The 17,481-nt window shown below is 39.2% G+C and overlaps 1 protein-coding gene across 2 annotated transcripts in view; it reads right to left on the bottom strand.

Moving 5' to 3' along the window:
* The window catches only part of RGL1 (ral guanine nucleotide dissociation stimulator like 1), a 167,376-nt gene that overhangs the window by 77,463 nt on the left and 72,432 nt on the right, over window positions 1-17,481 (bottom strand). For both annotated transcript variants that reach the window (XM_088016804.1, XM_028121581.2), the window contains one exon: window positions 8,904-9,112. In XM_088016804.1, coding sequence (XP_087872930.1) covers window positions 8,904-9,112 — 209 coding nt within the window. The remainder of the gene's footprint in view (window positions 1-8,903; window positions 9,113-17,481) is intronic.

The raw sequence follows: 17,481 nt of genomic DNA, 5'->3' as shown, positions 1-17,481 counted from the left end.
GCACAAATCATGATAGAAAATATTGATAAGCTGGATGTCATTAAAATTAAAAACTTCTGCACTGCAAAAGACAATGTTAAGAAATGAGAAGACAAGCCAGAGACTTGGAGAAAACATTTGCAAAACTCATATCTGATAAAGGACTGTTATCCAAAATGTACAAAGAACTCTAAAAACTCAACAATAAGAAAACAAACAACACAATTAAAAAATGGGCAAAAGACCTAAATAGACACGTTGCCAAAGAAGATACACAGATGAGAAATAAGCACATGAAAAGATATCATATGTCATTATGGAACTGCAAATCTAAAATACAATGAGATACCATTACACACCTATCAGAATGGTCAAAATCTACAACACTGACGATACCAAATACTGACAAGGATGTGGAGCAACAGGAACTCTTGTTGACTGGGGTGGGAATGCATCCACTTTGAAAGACAGTTTAGCAATTTCTTATAAAACTAAACACACTCTTCCCCCATGATCCAGCATCTTTGCTCCTCGATATTTACCCAAAGGAGCCAAAAACTTAGATCCACACAAAAACCTATAGATGGGTGTTTATAGCACTTTTATTTTATTTTATTATTTAATTGCCAAAACTTAGAAACAACCAAGATACCTGCCCTTTAGTAGCTGAATAAATAGACTGTGGTACATTCAGACAATGGAATTTATTTGGCACTAAAAAGAAATGAGCTATTAAGCCATGAAAAGACAGTGGAGGAGCCTTAATTTCATGCTACTAAGTGAAAGAAGCCAATCTGAAATGGCTACATACTGAATGATTCCAACCATGTGACATTCTGGAAAAGGCAAAACTATGGGGGCAGTAAAAAAATCAGTGATTGCCAGGGATTGGGGTGGGGAGAGGGAGAGATGAATAGGCAGAGCACAGAGGATTTTTAGGGCAGTGATACTATTCTGTATGATACTATAATGATGGATACATGTCATTATACATTCGTCTGAACCCACAGAATGTACAATACCAAGTGTGAACCCTAATTTAACTACGGACCTTGGTTGATAATGAAATGTCTGTCAATGACTGTAACAAATGTACCACTCTAGTGCGGGATGTTGATAGTGGGGGCATGTGTGGGGGAAGGAGGTATGTGGGAACTCGCAGTACTTCCCACAATTTTGCTATGAACCTTAAATTCTATAAAAAAGTCTTTCTTTTTAAAGTACATATTGAGCCTTCACTGCCTTGACAGTAATGGTACAAGTCTTTAGATTTATTTGTCTGTCCCACTAAATGGAGGCAGACGCTGGGTAATATTTACGGTTGTACCTTCCAATGTGAGTGCTCATAATAGGCATGAATAATATATAAACCATTATTTATCCATCGGACAGATAGTTCCTAAGCACCTACTGCCAGATACCATTCCTAAGGATACAGCCATGAACAGGATAGGCATGGTCACTAAGTGGGGGAATAGGGGAGACAGTCAAGAAATAAGATAAATAAAAAAGGGAATTTCCAATAGTAGAAAGTTCCATGAAGAAAGAAAAACTAACAGTAATTTCCTAAGCACTTAATATTTGCCAGCCACTATACTAAGAACTTTATATTATCAAGCTTAAACCTCATAATAACTCTGTAAATATTAGGGTTATTTTTCATTCTAACATTATAGATACGGAAACTGAAGCTAGTAAGATAAAGTAACTTGCCCAATGTTGCAGAGCAAGTAAGAAGTGCAAAACTGGAATCAAATTCATTTTCTCACTCCTGAGCTCATGCTCTAAACCATTACACTCTATTCATTACATGAATCTCATGACTAAAAGAAAGACAGGAAAACTGCTTTTCCCATAAATATCGTAAAACTCTGAAAGGAAACAGAAGCATATTTGGCACTTATGACAAAGTCTATGGAAATAAATAAAACATTTTCAAGCTTTATATTAAGTTTTTAATTCCAGTTAGTTAACATACAGTGTTATAGTAGTTTAAGGTGTACGATATAGTGACTCATCACTTCCATACAACACCCTGTGCTCGTCCCAAGTGCACGCCTTCATTCCCACCACCTATTTCACCCATCACCCCACCCCCGCCCCTCTGGTAACCATCAATTTGTTCTCTACAATTAAGTCTGTATCTGGATTTGTCTCTCTCTCTCATTTTTTCCCTTTGTTTTGTTTCTCAAATTTTACATATGAGTGAAATCATATGGTATGTGTCTTTCTCTGACTGACTTATCTTGTCAAGCTTTATAGTTGATCGACTCTTGCCTGTGCTGTGGAGGAACTGGTTTCACTCAGCAAGGTCAGCTCCATTCTTGCTGGTTATTGGTACAGCATCTTTTACATAGGAAGGTGTTACTACTCCAGGTGTCATAATGTATGGGTTTAAGATTACTATCTCCATAGTGGTAATATATTTGCATAAATCCTCCCAAGCTTTCTCATTTACTATACCCCTGTCCTCCAAGAAGGGTCCTCGTTGGGAAGTAGCAGATTCAGGTCAGTGGATTTGGCCTGAGCACATCAAATAAACAGAAATACTCTAGACACTCAAGACACTCAGACCCAAGAGTGACTTTGATGGTCCATGACCTATTTAACCACCCTACTTTGCTGGCCAACATCCAGTTTTGTTTGGGTAATATCCATCTCCCAAATCCTCTCTTAAGGATTAAACTTAACTAAGAAGTAAAAGAACTGAGAAAGAACTCTGTCTGTCTCTGTCATAGAATCTAGTTCTTATGTCCCAAGGATTGTACAAATTTTGATTATATACATTTATTTGTATGGTGATTTAATGTTACTTTTCCCCCATTAGCTATTAAATATGAAGAGTACAGGAGTCATGAACAGTTTGTCCACCATTATATACACAGCACCTTGTGCAGTAAAGTACATGGTACATATGAAACATCTGGTAACTATCATTTGAACAGATGAACAAATAGGAATATTGATGTCCAAGTGAATTGCTCACAACTACATGAAGAGAGTAATGTAGTTTCCAAGGAAAGTCCATTGAGTATAGCTGAGGGGGATCCCCAAATCACCCTTTCTTTTAAAATGGCAATAACAGATCATGGAAAGTAATATGGTATGTTTGGAAAAAGATTCCAACTCAGAAAGAGGTAAGTTTTAATTCCAGCTCTGACACTTAATGATTCAATGTTTCTGAGCCTCAATTTTCTTATCTGTAAACAGGGAAGTAATGTAATGATAAATAAACTGAGATGAAGTCTGTGAAAATGCATGGCAAGAAAACATAGAAAGAAGAGATAAGTTCAGAGACCCCCTGAATTAGTCTCCTCTCTGTGACCTAAGCAAGCAAATTTAAGTCAGATTGGTCTTGAAGTAAAATGTATATGGATGCCTTTAACCTTTATCCTCTCCAAAAGTCCTCCACTGGGAGAATTCACTTGAAATGAAGGGGTATCTTTTGTTGATTTCACAAAAGATAAAAAAAAACAGATGTGCTCGGTTCTTTCCAAACTGTGAACTGAGTGTCAACAGTGCCTTAGCAAAAGTTTCTGGAGACACATTCACCCCTATTCTGCTTGTCCCTGGCATTCTGATTACTTTTGATATGAAGGATATGGATCAGAGAAAGACAGAATGATCAAGAAATGGCCCAAAAGTAGCTAATATGACAGGTGTCTGAAGAAAAATCTAGGTATGTGTATAAACATTTCATGGTCCTCAGGGAAGATCACTAGTTGAAGTAGGTTTCGCCCTACATTTGAGGTTGGGTATTTTCAATGGGACCTAACTCCCTTACTTTTTTTTAATGGTATGGTGGGAAGAATATATGTTTAAGTGGAATGTATGTTTGAAGTTAAGAGAAAATAAATTCTCAAAGCATTAACACAAACAGCTGAGCCACAATTCAAAACTTTCTCTTAGGTTAAAAGGATGTCAGCGAGCCCTAGAATTAACTGAGGCATGGTGACAAGCACAGAAAACAGGATTCCTGGTGAACCTCTGATAACCCCAAGCAAGAGAAAAAGCAAACACATGGAATTAGCTATATATGACTTCAAACCACTGTCTATTGGTGAGACACAAAGACTCATATTAGCAGAATGAAAAAACTTTATAAAAAGATTTTTTTTTAAACCACATAAAGTTCCATATAAGAAAAGTCACAGGATTGGAAGTTTTAAGGAAAATCAAAGCTTGACTTCAAATAAGCTTTCCTCAACAACAAAAAACAAATAAGCTTTCCTCTGGGGGTAAATAAAGACCGCAGCATCTGCCTTCAATCCATTCTTGACTGGTTAGGATTAGCACATCCTATAATAACTCCTCAGTGTTGATTTCACAAAAGATAAGCAATCTACTATCAAGAAACCAAGAGAAATCATAAAAAAGTTACATCAGAGACTCACAAACAACCCTACCACGATTTACTAACAAGAAAAGAGTATATAAAATTTATCTTCAGAGAAGGTAAGTTTGTGCAATTTAATTACTTACCTCCCAATTACAGACATTAAAACTCCCAACAAGCAATTTAAGAACCCAGTGTTCCACAGTATCTGCATTTTGGTTAAAATTAAACAAAGATTAACATCTGGCCACAAGACCTAAGTGAGTAGGAAATGGGAGAAAGAAATATTCATGTTGGAGTTTGTACATACATGGACAAATCAAATTTCCACAGAGGAAGCAAAATAAATGAGATTTACTTCTCCAAATTTCTACAGAACATGTTAGAGTTTCATTTTTACACCATCTGAAGTGGTTGCCTACTTGTTTTATGAGTGTAAGCCTTATCTTTTGCAGTAAAATATTAAGTTCTCGGGGTAGATTCAGGTTTTTGCAGAGCATATGGAATTTGAAGGGCCCTCTCTAAGAAAAAGAATACAAAATTGTGAATACAAATTATGTAAGAGAGTATTGCAAGTAAGTGAATGACCCTGGAGGTTAAGTACCAACAGCTTCACAGTAAATTCACCACAAGGGTGAGAACCAACCAAGTCTTGTATTTCTGTTTCTTACAAATGCTGTCTTGCAGAGTACTGGGTATTTTATAGGCATTCAGTGCTTGTTGATTCCACTCATTCCAGAGGCAAGCAAAGGATAGGACTAGGAGATGAAATTTAAGGCCAAGCATGGCCCATCCAAACAGGTCAAGATAAACCTTAACTCTTTTGTTCAGTTATACCTTAAATGATAGTTTGAACTAAATTAAATTTGAATTCTGAATTCAAATTATGAATTTGAATTCATGCTGATTGTGTTATTTATTAACTGTCATCCAGTTAATCTTTTAAAAATCCAAAAATGTGTATCTCCTATAATAGAACAAAGAGAAGATTTTAAAAATCATCAAATAAAAGCTGGATGTACATGAGTCACAGACTAAACACTCTAGTTCCTGTGTGTATGTCCACTACTTAGGATGAACAGCTGGATTCATGTGCACTCCTTTACTGACTGTGGACATCTGTGGCCTATTATCAGTAGAGTTGCCCCATAAGTAGAAGAGGTTGCCAATTCCAAAGGAAAACTTGTAGGAGTTTTTGATGGGCTGACCTATTTCCCCATATACTGTTGGCCAGCCGTATACTGCATATATGGTATCCTTTATATACACATGAAATAGCAAAAAGAAAAGTCATATAATTATCCAAGTTCTACTTATAGGTGTGAGATACCATACAAGCAAACAAACCATGAAAGAAATGACTCACTAATCCCACAGGTTCATACTCCAAGCTTAACATTTTAAGTGCTGCCATGCAAAAAACTACAGAACTTTCTATCTATGCTGAAGTCCAGAGTTATCCTTTCCAGATCAATGCACGATAAAGGATAGACAGACATTTTGTCAATGTTCCTGAATATGAACATATGAATAACCATCAGTCCAAATGATGTTACTCTGCCTTGCATCTACTGAGGAAAATATCTTGAGAAGAACTCACTGTTATCAATAACCTTAATCACACTGGAATAGAGCTTTATTATTAAAGGCCTTACTTAAGACTGATAGATATGACTGCATAAAAAATTGCTTTAAATGTCTCCATGAAAAATATTAATAAACAACTTTTATTTTTTTAATATTTATTTATTTGAGAGAGAGAGAGTACATGAGTGAGCGTGGGAGGGAAGGGCAGAGGGAGAAAGAAACTTAAACAGACTCTGAGAACCAAGAGTCCAACACCCAACCCAGGTGACCCATTAATAAGCAACTCTTAAAACCAAGGGACAGGGTCGCCTGGGTAGCTCAATCAGTTAAGCATCTGCCTTCGGCTCAGGTCACGATCCCGAGGTCCTGTGATCTAGCTCTGCGTCGGGCTCCCTGCTCAGCAGGAAATCTGCTTGCTTTTCCCTCTAACTCGCCTCCCTGCTCCCCAACCCCTCCTCTGCTCATGCTCTATCTCTCTCTTTCTCTTAAATAAATAAATGAATAAATGAATTAATAAATAAAATAAATAAAACCAAGGGACAAATTAGGAAAAATATTTCTAACATATGATAGGCAAAAAACAAATTTCATAATATTAAAGAATTATAATCAGATGATCAATAATCAGATGACAATATTTCAAAACAAAAATAAGAAAAGGATATGAACAGACATAAACAGAAAACACAAATGCCCAGTATATGTTTTAAAGATGCTAAACCTCATTCACAAATATAAGAAACATAAACTTAAAAGCAATGAGCTATTTTTCAATGGACAGATCATGATAGAGATGGTTTCAATGGCAGAGGTGAAAACATCCATAGTTCACAAGGGTGTGGGGAAAGCGAAGGAACAGGCAACTCTCATTGTCTGTGACAGGAATGTGGCTGATACAGCCTTCTGGAGGGTGATTTAGCAACACCTTTCACATTTTAAAATGTTTATATATTTTGTCCCATTGATCACTCTTCTGTGAAATTATCCTACAGAATTCTCAAAGATACATATTCAAAGATACTCTTTGCAGCATTGTTTAAAAATTTAAAAAATAAATTAAAAAACTAGAGAGAGCTTAACTGTCCATCCATAGAATAATCTATTCAATAAATACTATAAGGCCACTAAAAAGAATATGGTAATCCATCTATATGTGATTTTGAAATAACAGTATCTTACATTTCTTGAGCTTTCAATATGCCAGCCACTATTCTAAGCTTTTTGCACATGTTAATTCTCTTAATGAATAAAAAGTCTCTAAGATGGGGTGCCTGGGTGGCTCAGTCATTTGAGCATCGGACTCTTGGTTTTGGCTCAGGCATGATCTCAGGGTCATGAGATTGAGCTCCACATTGGTCTCTGGGCTCATCGGGGAGTCTGCTTGAGATTCTCTCCCTCTCCTTCTGCCCCTCCCCTGACGTGTGCTCTCTAATAAAATAAATAAATCTTTAAAAAAAAATCTCCAAGACAGGTAAGTAAAAAAACAAAACAAAACAAATTTGCAGAACAGACTGTGTACTATGATTCTATTTATATCATATAAAAATATTTTTGACAAATATCAAATATGAACAAATATTATACATATTTATATAAGGATATGTGTGTGTGTATATATGTATATATGCCCAGAAAAATTGGGGAAGAATACAAAAGGAATGGTCTACAGTGATTACCTAGGAGGAGTGGGACGTGGGGGAAAAGAAGATGTTTACTTTCATAATTTTCTGAATTGTTTGAAATTTTCACTATATATATATATATATATATGGATTACTTCTTTTTTTAAAGATTTTATTTATTTATTTGAGAGAGAGAGAGACAGACATAGTGACAGAGATAGCGAGAGAGAGCACGAGCAGGGGGAAAGGGACAGAGAGAGAGGGAGAAGACACGGGGTTTGATCCCAGGACCCTGGGATCATGACCTGACCAAAGGCAGACGCTTAACCAACTGAGCCACCCAAGGGCCTCTATTACTTCTATTTTTAAAATGTTAATACGTGTTATCTGCCTAACTAGATTATGGTCTATTTAATTTTTTCTTTCTACTTCTACAATTTTTTTAAAAAACCTAATAAAAGATATCTGGGAAAATGTAGCAATATGAGAAAACATGAATGTTTCTTTTTATACCCTTCTATGAGCACATGAGCGTATAATACTTTCAAAATTTTTTTAAAACCTAGCTAAAAGTCAGCATTCAACTACTCCAACAAAAACATCCTATCTCATTTCCTTTCTTATGCAGGAAACCCCAGAATATAAGGATTTAGATGAGAACTCTCATGTCTCTAGAACAATTGTCTGAATCATGACTTTCTTTCTCCCAGTATCGTCAATTTAATAATAATTTATTAAAAGGCCAAACTTAATTATAAATAAAGCAAAAATGAGGGGGAAAATACAATTATCAGTGTGAATTATAATATACACTGCTCTGCTATGTGTAACATGTGACTTAACAACATAATCTGAGGATAATATTTATGTGCACGTCCCTAAAGCAGTCGATGCGCAATAATTGTTAATAATATCATCACCATCATCATTGAAGCTACCATCCATTAGCTTCTTCCTACGGGTCTAATACTGAACTCCATGCTTCACATATATTAGCATATTTAATTCTCCCAGCAACCCCATAAGATTCCTGGTTACTGATTATTTACTAGAATAATATAAAATTATTAACATATGGAGAAAATTTTAGGGTGGCAAATAGTAACTGAAACCTACACACAACTGAGTCTAGATTTACAGCATGTACTCCTAAATATTTTATAGATTTTTTATAAGGTATTTCTACCAGAAATAAACCATAAAGTGGGTCCTGAATGGCCTTCGTGCCACTTGTTCCAAAAGCTATTCCTTCCAGTTAATCCTTTCTCACGCATCCCACTCGGCATATTGAGCACAGGTGAATCCGAAACGCACGCCTTCCCTCTGCAGAAAGCCTTTCTCGTGTTTCTTTCATCTCACAAACTCCGTTAGAGTCTTACCTGTCCAGCAGCAGTTCGAGCACCTCTTTAGTGGAGGCAAAGCCTCTGTACGTTGACAGGAAGATGCTGATATAGGTAAAGTCATTGTCTCCAAAAGCCGTCAGCAGGTTCTCCACCAGCTTCTCCAAGGTGCCGGCTTTGATGGTCCTGATCTTACAGGTTTCATACTGACTGACTGTATGTCCTGGAGGCAGCTGGTCCCCTTCAACCTGTACAATGAATTCATGATTAGGATCAGGCGAAATGGCTCCCCAAGGTAAAACCGAGAATACTGAAACAATTGAAACACAACCTGTCACGTTTTCCCTGCTTTTATTTCATTTCCCTATGAGCCATGTAAGGCAATTCTCTCACCTGTGAGTGTAGCAGACCGAGGTGGTGGCGGGGGTGAGGGGGGTGTTACTTTACTTCATGGTGCTTACACTTGCTTCTACTTGATCCCCTGTCAAGAACCCGGTTGCCGGCCTAGAGAGGATGTTTCCCGTTGACCCCAGAATCAAGCTCAGCAGAAGTTAATCAATCATTTCCTTTGTATTGTTCCATGGTCAGCTGTCAAACTCATTCTTTTTTTTTATTTTATTTTATTATGTTATGTTAATCACCATACATTACACCATTAGTTTTTGATGTAGTGTTCCATGATTCATTGATGTCAAACTCATTCTTAAAGACAGCTCCTATGGCGGTGTGCTGGAGCTGACACATATTGGCTTTGAAGAGGTGACTGTTAGATTTTTAGGATTTGTGTGAGCCAGCTGACACTGTTACTAGGCTGAAAGACCAGCCTTGGTAGGAGTATGATCCCCATGGAAATCTCTGGAGATCTGACCATGGTCTGATATTCTTCAACCCACAAGAAGCAACAGCCTTCCTGATTCAGTATCATCAGCAATCAAGGGAATTGACCCAGAAGTGGCTGGACCAAGGAGCCCTGGGCTAATCTCTGGGGAGTGGTGGAAAGGGTGGGTGGGTATATGACCCCTGCCTCCTGGAGACTTGCAATGAATAAGAAAAGACATGGGCTCCTGAGAAGTAGCTATCACAGGAGAACGACACTGTGGATGGCATTGGCAGGTATAACCGCACCTTGGGAGACATAAAACTTACCAACTGATTATGGATAAGATACGCAAAGCTTAAAATTGAGTCTGAGGGAAGAGAATTAAACTGAAGAAAAATAGGAATGTACCTTACCTCCTGCCATAAATCTCTGCCTCACAAATTCTATAGAGATGCAATTTTCAGCTTATCTTGTCCTTCACACGCACGAAGACGACCTACTGAGAGGATCTCTTTTCTAAAGCAAACCATCACTGTCAGTGAGGCAAACAATCACCAGGTGGTTTTTCACAACAGTAAGTTTGAATTGTTGCATATCAGATTTTCCTAAACTGAAATAGCCAGAAATAGCCAGACGTGTGAAAATCGAGGAAGAGGAGCAAAGAAGAGAGAACCGATCTTTAAATGATGACCCTGCACTCACGAAGCCTCACGTTTGCTTTTCTTCACCTGGCCTGTCAGATGTTCAACCACTGGAAGGAAATTAACTGGCAAGACTGCTTCCAGTAGGACCAAAGTGGTGGCTATCACTTTCAGAAAAGGGTGAGGGTAGCTCAACGTCATGATGTCTAAGTGCTAACGGGAATGAATAGTAAGACTCCACTTTCCACAGCGAATGACTTTATTTCTTTATTTCCTTCTGGAAGGATACTTTGACTTTACTAAGGGGAGGGATCTGGTTCAGGCAAAACACCAAACATTTCTGTAGGCCTCTTTGGCCTGCTGACTCAGATCATGGCCTAATAACTGTCCTTTATCACTCTATACGTAGTTTTAAAACAGGCCTAATAGTATCCGTCTGTCCTCCCAGGAGTGTCAACCCACTTTAAGCAGAAACAATAAATGGAAAGGATATATGGCTTCAAAGTCTAATTACTTTTTTACTAGTTAGTACAGTGTTGCCCTACATGGGTGCTGTAAACACGAGTTCTAAAACAAAAGGTCCTGTGGCCAAGTTTGGGAACTCCAGAGTAAAACAAAGTCAAATACATTTCTTTACTGCAGATTTGTCTTTAACATGCTAACGTGTTATGAAACTCTAAGAGACGGATGTGATACATGATCCTTCCAAATGGACTTCCCTTTATTCTCACGGCATCTTGCAGACCATCAGAATGAACATATTTTGGAAAATGTTAGCTTAGTAAGTCACTGTAGTGCATTTAAGCCATATTTCACTTCTGCCACTTTTCGCTTAAAAAAAAGACATGATGACATACAATAATGTTAATTTTTATGTTCCAACATCCCTATCCATTTGACCTCTTTCTTAATACCAAAATGTAGGGATGTTTTCTATGTTCTACTTTGTCACTTCAAAAGAGCTGGTTCCAGAAAAATGATCAGCCTGATAATATTAAAAAGTGTTAAAAAACATGCTTCGATGTCAAATGTTAACATCAACATTGAAAGGCATGGCTTCTCATTCTTGAGGGATATTCAAGCTCTAATTCTAAATCAAGTTTCTTTACCTTGTGACACTGTTTCCTTACCAAACAGTCTTGTAATTTGAGGGTTCTTATTTTACTCACCACGTAAATCCCGCTTTAAATCTTTTCTTCATTGAAAGCAAAAACGACTTAAAAGAACTAATTTTTCCCTGAGCACCGATGTAGCCAAAAATTCAAACACAGAGAAAAAATACTTGTCAAAGGACCTGATGAAGGGGGTCCCCTTTCCTGCCAGAAAGCAGATTTGGCAGGAAGCCAAGTCCCTCCCTTGGGAATGGAGTCCTGCTACTCATTAACCCAGTCACTTCCTTTGGTCCTCCTTTTCCTCTGGAAAAAAGGATCTCTATACGCATGCCTGATCCCCATACCTCCCTCTAATGGTTTTTGTTCCTCAGTGTTTGCATCTGTACATTAGGAAGAACCATGTTTGACCTAACAGAATAGCTCATAAAATACTTTGATTATTTAGATGTTAAGAATTATTCTCTAAGTGCGATGAGTGAGCATGAATGACAATATCAAATGAACTACGGGAATTGCTCTGGTACCTACAATCATTCTCACAAAAATTCACAATGCGTGTTAAGGTGTCAGAGCACTCGCTTCATGTCATGTTCTGCACATTTGCTAAGCACCCTAATATCAACTTGCTAGAGCAGAGGGAAGGTTTCTGAAGACGAGTTCTAATTTACCAACCCTCAAACAGAGTACATTTTTGTGAAACAGAAATTTTGAAATTATCTGCTTATTCCTGGAATTACATGGAAATAAAATTATACAAAACTGAAACAGAAAACCTAAATCTGCTGTATGATTCACACTGGAGAAGCTAAAATCTTCGTTTAATTTTTGCAGCAAAATATCCACTAGCTACAGGACCCTTTCAAGAGACTTTAGGATCTGTTTTTATATATAATATCTCAATACCTTTGAATTCTAGTTTAAAAGGAAAGTGGGGGAGGCAAGGGGAGAGATTTGGCAGACAAGTGTTTAATAACCCAGACTCGGAGAGGAATACATGGAGGGCTGAGCCTGCCCTCTGGGTTAGCACACTAACAGGAAACAGCTCAATCTGGATCTAATCAGAGACCATCATTTTACTGACAAGATCATGATACGGAGGCCACAAAAATGTTTCAGGATTTTTTTTTATGGTGGTGGGGGGGGACAGCAATCTCTTTGCCATTAGAATTCAGTGTTTCCTGAGAGAACATGTCTGACTCCTATGGGGTAAATATCTAAAACTCTGCCCAACTGTCCTAGCTGAGGAATTTCCATAATTATCCATTTGGCACGAGGAGGACGGGAGAAAAGACATGGAGAAAGACTCTTTCACCTTCTGAAAACATAAACTGTTAACAACTTGGGTGTTTCTAACTTGGAAAAAAAAAATGTCCTTCAATCAAAATAATACTTCAGTCATCTGATACTTTAATAGGGGACATGCTAAGTAAACAATCTCATTAAACTGGAGACAGTACTTCTCCAAGCCATGCTCAACCTTCAGTACATCAGTTCTGGGGCATCCTGGCCTCAGCAGGAATGTCAACTGCGAGTCCTTTTCCAGTCATAACTCTCTAACAAAATCTAAAACCCACATCCCGGGTTTTACAGATTTTAAGAAGGTACACACTGCTAACTCTACATTCAGCCCAGAGCACCAAGGGGTACATGTAATATTCTCTTTTCAAAACAGTGCACCATCCAGCCACACGAAATGCTGCACAAATAGGCTCTGACCATCTGTCTAGACTGCCCAGATATATATAGATTAAATGTCCTTGCCATGCAAAGGAAAACACGCATGTAGGTAATGGTACACAGCACAGTGTTACGGCAAGGCCCGTGCACGTGAGTATTGTGAGCTATGCACACATAAGACATTCAGAGATGTAAGGCACAGTCTGTACACAAAAGTGTACAAAAGTCTGCAAGTAATGTCAAGCTCAGTGTGAGCTTCTGCATTGTGTGAACTACTTCAGACGTGAACTCATTTTTTTTTTTGGCTAGGTTAAGGTTGCCAGGATGCTCAGTTAAATTTTAATTTCAAATAACTAATGAATAACAGGATACTTGTAGTATTTAGGACCAACTCATACTAAAACGTTATTTGTTGTGTATATGAATTTCAAATTCAACCTGGCATCCTGTATCTTTAACTTTATTTGGGAAGGCTAAGCTAAGTGCATACAGGGAGGAAAACATGGATCTCTCTTTTATTTATTTAGCCACACATAAACTAACAGTGCTATGTGCCAGGCACTGTACAAGGGAATAGAAACAAAAAGGTAAAGAGCATGCAGTTCTGACACCAGGGTTGCTTGGTCTAATGGAGGAAACAGACACAAAGAAACCATAATGATGCAAAGTGAGTTAAAAAAAAAAACAAAAAACAAAAAACACGGAGCAGAGATAGATAGGCAGATTCATGGAAGAACCAGGAGGGACCCAGCCTAAATGTGGCATCAGAAAAGACATCCTATGTAGGGGATGCTTGCACCAGCTTTTAAGTTATGAGTAGGAGTTAACAATGTTGGGGAGGATGTAGCAGAGACACCAGAACAAACAAAGGCATTGAGAAAAGAGGTGTGACAGTGGTGGGGGAGAGCAGGAAGATGATAGAGTGCTTACAGGAGCAATAAGACCAAAGGAATGGACAGCTCAGCCAAAGAGTCAGCAGGGAACTACCTGATAATAGAGGATGCTGGTCAAAGCGTAAAAAGCTTAGACACCATTTCCTATAGTTTCCAGCGTGGTCAGAGAAATCACAGTGTGGAGGGCAGATCTGATGGGAAGTTTTAAAGTTGAGAAAATCAGTAAGAAAGTTGTTGATACTCCAGGTGAGCAATTGTAAGGGCCTTAACTTGCATAACGATGACAGGGGTAGGGAAAGGGGTGGGGGCAGGGGGGTATATTTAGGGGATACTCAGGAATTGTCAAGACTTGCTGAAGAGCTGGACACAGAGGATGAAGATGAGGGAAAAGAATCAGGAACACTTCCCTGATTTCTAGTGTGGATGACCGGGACGATAACAGCACCACCCATATGAAAGAAAATTGAGGAAGTGAAGCCAGATTTTTCTGGAGCAGAGGTATTGAATTCCACCTTAGAGACATAGAACTTGAAGTATCTTTGGGATTTTCCAATAGTACAGTCCAACAGGCAGTTAGAGTCTCAAAGCTGGGCACAGGGGTCTAAGACGGAAATATGTAGACATTACGTCAATTAAAATGGCTTCACTGTCCCAAGCAGACTGTGTGGAACAGGAAGAATAGAGGACTGAGGATGGCATCTGGAAGAAGACCAAAATTCAGCAGGTCCCAAGGGCAGAGATGGCAAGCACCAGAAGAAGTACCTGCACACGTGACAAATGTACACATCGCCTGATCTCTGGTAACATTCCTGGGTAGAGAACTCAGAAGTCTTCACTGGCATATTTATACACATGCCAACATAACCTTCCATCTAATTATGCAAACACACAAGGTCCAGCCAGTGGTGTGCTGGAACCGGCGTGCCCCGCTTGCAAGAGCCAACTGTGCACACCCCTTCTAAGTTCTACGTTAATGACATGGCGTTGGTATTGTGAATTCAGTCATCCTGGAAAGATTTACACATAGAAATTGGCAGATTGGGTACAAATCGGGGCATTTGTTCTGGAGAGCTGATTTATCAGCATGCCACTGCCCAGGAGTCCTTCCCAGATGATGTCAATGGTAAATGCAGTAGAGACCCTCACACTGGTTGAACATTTTTCTCTGTGTTGTCACTGTGATTTCTGACCTCAGGGAAGGTAGAAATTCTGCCTCTGAACTAAGAAAAAAGTAGGTATGTGAAGGAAGAAGAGGTAGAGGAGCATGTCCATGACACATGAATGTGCCCTAAAAACAATGACAAGATCCCCAAGAGTTGACTTTACTTGAAGCCACATGTCACAATGTGGTCAGGCTTCTATGATGAGTACCCTCCATCCTCAGGAAAATGCTGAGAGCTGTAACAACAAACAAAGGCTGTTGTTTTATCACACAGAATCCCCAGATCCTGCCACCATCCTGTCTCAGCAGGGCTCCTTAGATTCCCCCCTTCAGAGTCCAGGAACTCTCCTGGGGGAAACAGGAAGTTGTGTTTTCCATCGCCTAAAAACAGTAGTCCTCCTGGCTGTGAAGCTGCTCAATCCAATGTTAACCCATCACAGACTCCATCTTCCCTGACGCAAGTCCCTAGGTCTGACATGCTGGTCCTCTTGGGAGGATTCCAAAGTCTTTACAGAGACAGATTCAAAAAGCAAATGGATGTCAGGGAGTTTGCTACATTGGCTACGTTTTCCAAAAAGATCATTTCACTTTTATATGCTACTTTTGTGCTTAAAACTCAGAATGCTATGATTAAGATGTTTTGAATTAACCTGGGCTCCATCCCCATTTCTGAGGCCAAGTTACTATGGAGTCTAGGACAACAACTTAAGGCCTCAATATCTTGCCCATCTACCTTACAAAATTTAGAAATCACGCGTTACTTTGAGAAGTTCAAGGATTTAGAGCTGCATGAGGAGAGGGAGGTCTGAACTAAACTAGTCTGCTGCATTTACCAAATCATATCACAAATCATCACAGTTTAGTATCCAGAATAAACTTGCAAAATGTATAATTTCCGCCTTTCTCTCTCGTTCAGAGCCTCAAATGCCCAAGGTCATCATATTCTGAGGTCACAAGTTAACAGGTGCCCTGGCTTTCTGAAACTCGTTCTGTTTTTGTGCAGTCCAGCCAACCTCTGTCTGGAAAGGTCAGTAGGGGGTAGTGAGCTTCCGTGTGACCTAATATTCTCTGTGAATGAAGCCGGCTATGAATGGAAAAGCTTCCCCACAGCTCAGAAGCTTTCCCAGCCCCCCATAAAGCCCACAGACAGTTCCATGGGGCTTTATCTCCTTCTCAGGCTTAAAGGGCTCCTTCACCAATCCTTGGGGCATGAGGGGAAGGGGTGGATGGCAGGGGTTGGCGACTGCCTGATGTTTCCGAACATAGTCCTGAGTTTGATTCTTACTCTATGCACCACATTAAGGAACCCCTGCCCCTCCCCTATGGGATTAGTTCCGTTTTAAGCAGAGTAAACATTTCTTTCCCACTGTTATTATCTCCTTTATAATGATAAAGCCTAAAAATCAAAGCCCCATTATCAAAATGCCAGTAAATCATTACTCCCCCTGGATTTCCGAATTCAAGTAATGACTGTCTAACTCGGTTCTTCTCCCCTCCAAAACTAAATCTTTAAAGTCTATGCGGGGTGCCTGGGTGGCTCAGTCGTTGGGTGTCTGCCTTCGGCTCGGGTCATGATCCCAGGGTCCTGGGATCGGGCCCCGTGTCGGGCTCCCTGCTTGGCAGGGAGCTGCTTCTCCCTCTCCCACTTGCCCTGCTTGTGTTCCCTCTCTCGCTGTCTCTCTCTGTCAAATAAATAAACAAAATCTTTAAAAAAAAAAAAAGTCTATGTGGACTTACAAATTCAAAGGTAAAGCTTAACTTTACTGTTCCCACAAAGCTCTAGAACATAGAGCCTCTGGCAAATACCGTAGTCCTCAGAGCTGCATTTGACACAGGTGATATTCCTAGGTCATGGATTTGTAGACATGGCCACCTACAGAGCAAGCAGGTGTCTTTCAACATACTATCAGGTGATCAAATCTAGGGCAAGGTGGGAAGAACCATTTAGTTTATCTTGAGTACATCTCTCTGAAAGATATACTGAAATAAATGGGCTTTTTTTCTCAGGAGATTTGCCTCCTCATAATCTGTAAACCGATTCTAAGAAAACCATCCTCATGCCCTAAAGGAAAAGGAAGAGAAGAGAGGGTTAATAGATATTTATTGGGCACTCGTGGGTCAGATGCTCAATCTTTACAATAATTCTCCGGTACGAGAATTATTCTCATTTTACTAAAGGAACCTGAGGTTTGGAGAGGTCTGGCCCAAAGTTACCCAGCCCATTAGCACAATGAACAGAGTCAGGATATAAAACCAGCCCTGTCTCTCTATAGAGGGTGTTGTGTTAAAACACAAAGCAACACCGTATGCAG

The sequence above is a fragment of the Eumetopias jubatus genome, unplaced genomic scaffold, assembly GCF_037043125.1.
Source record: "Eumetopias jubatus isolate StellerSeaLion01/CBP00866 unplaced genomic scaffold, mEumJub1_p1.0 scaffold_12, whole genome shotgun sequence".
In the NCBI taxonomy this organism is placed as follows: Eukaryota; Metazoa; Chordata; class Mammalia; order Carnivora; family Otariidae; genus Eumetopias; species Eumetopias jubatus.
The sequence above is the reverse complement of the archived record's forward strand: the minus strand, read 5'-3'. Positions and strand labels throughout refer to the sequence as shown.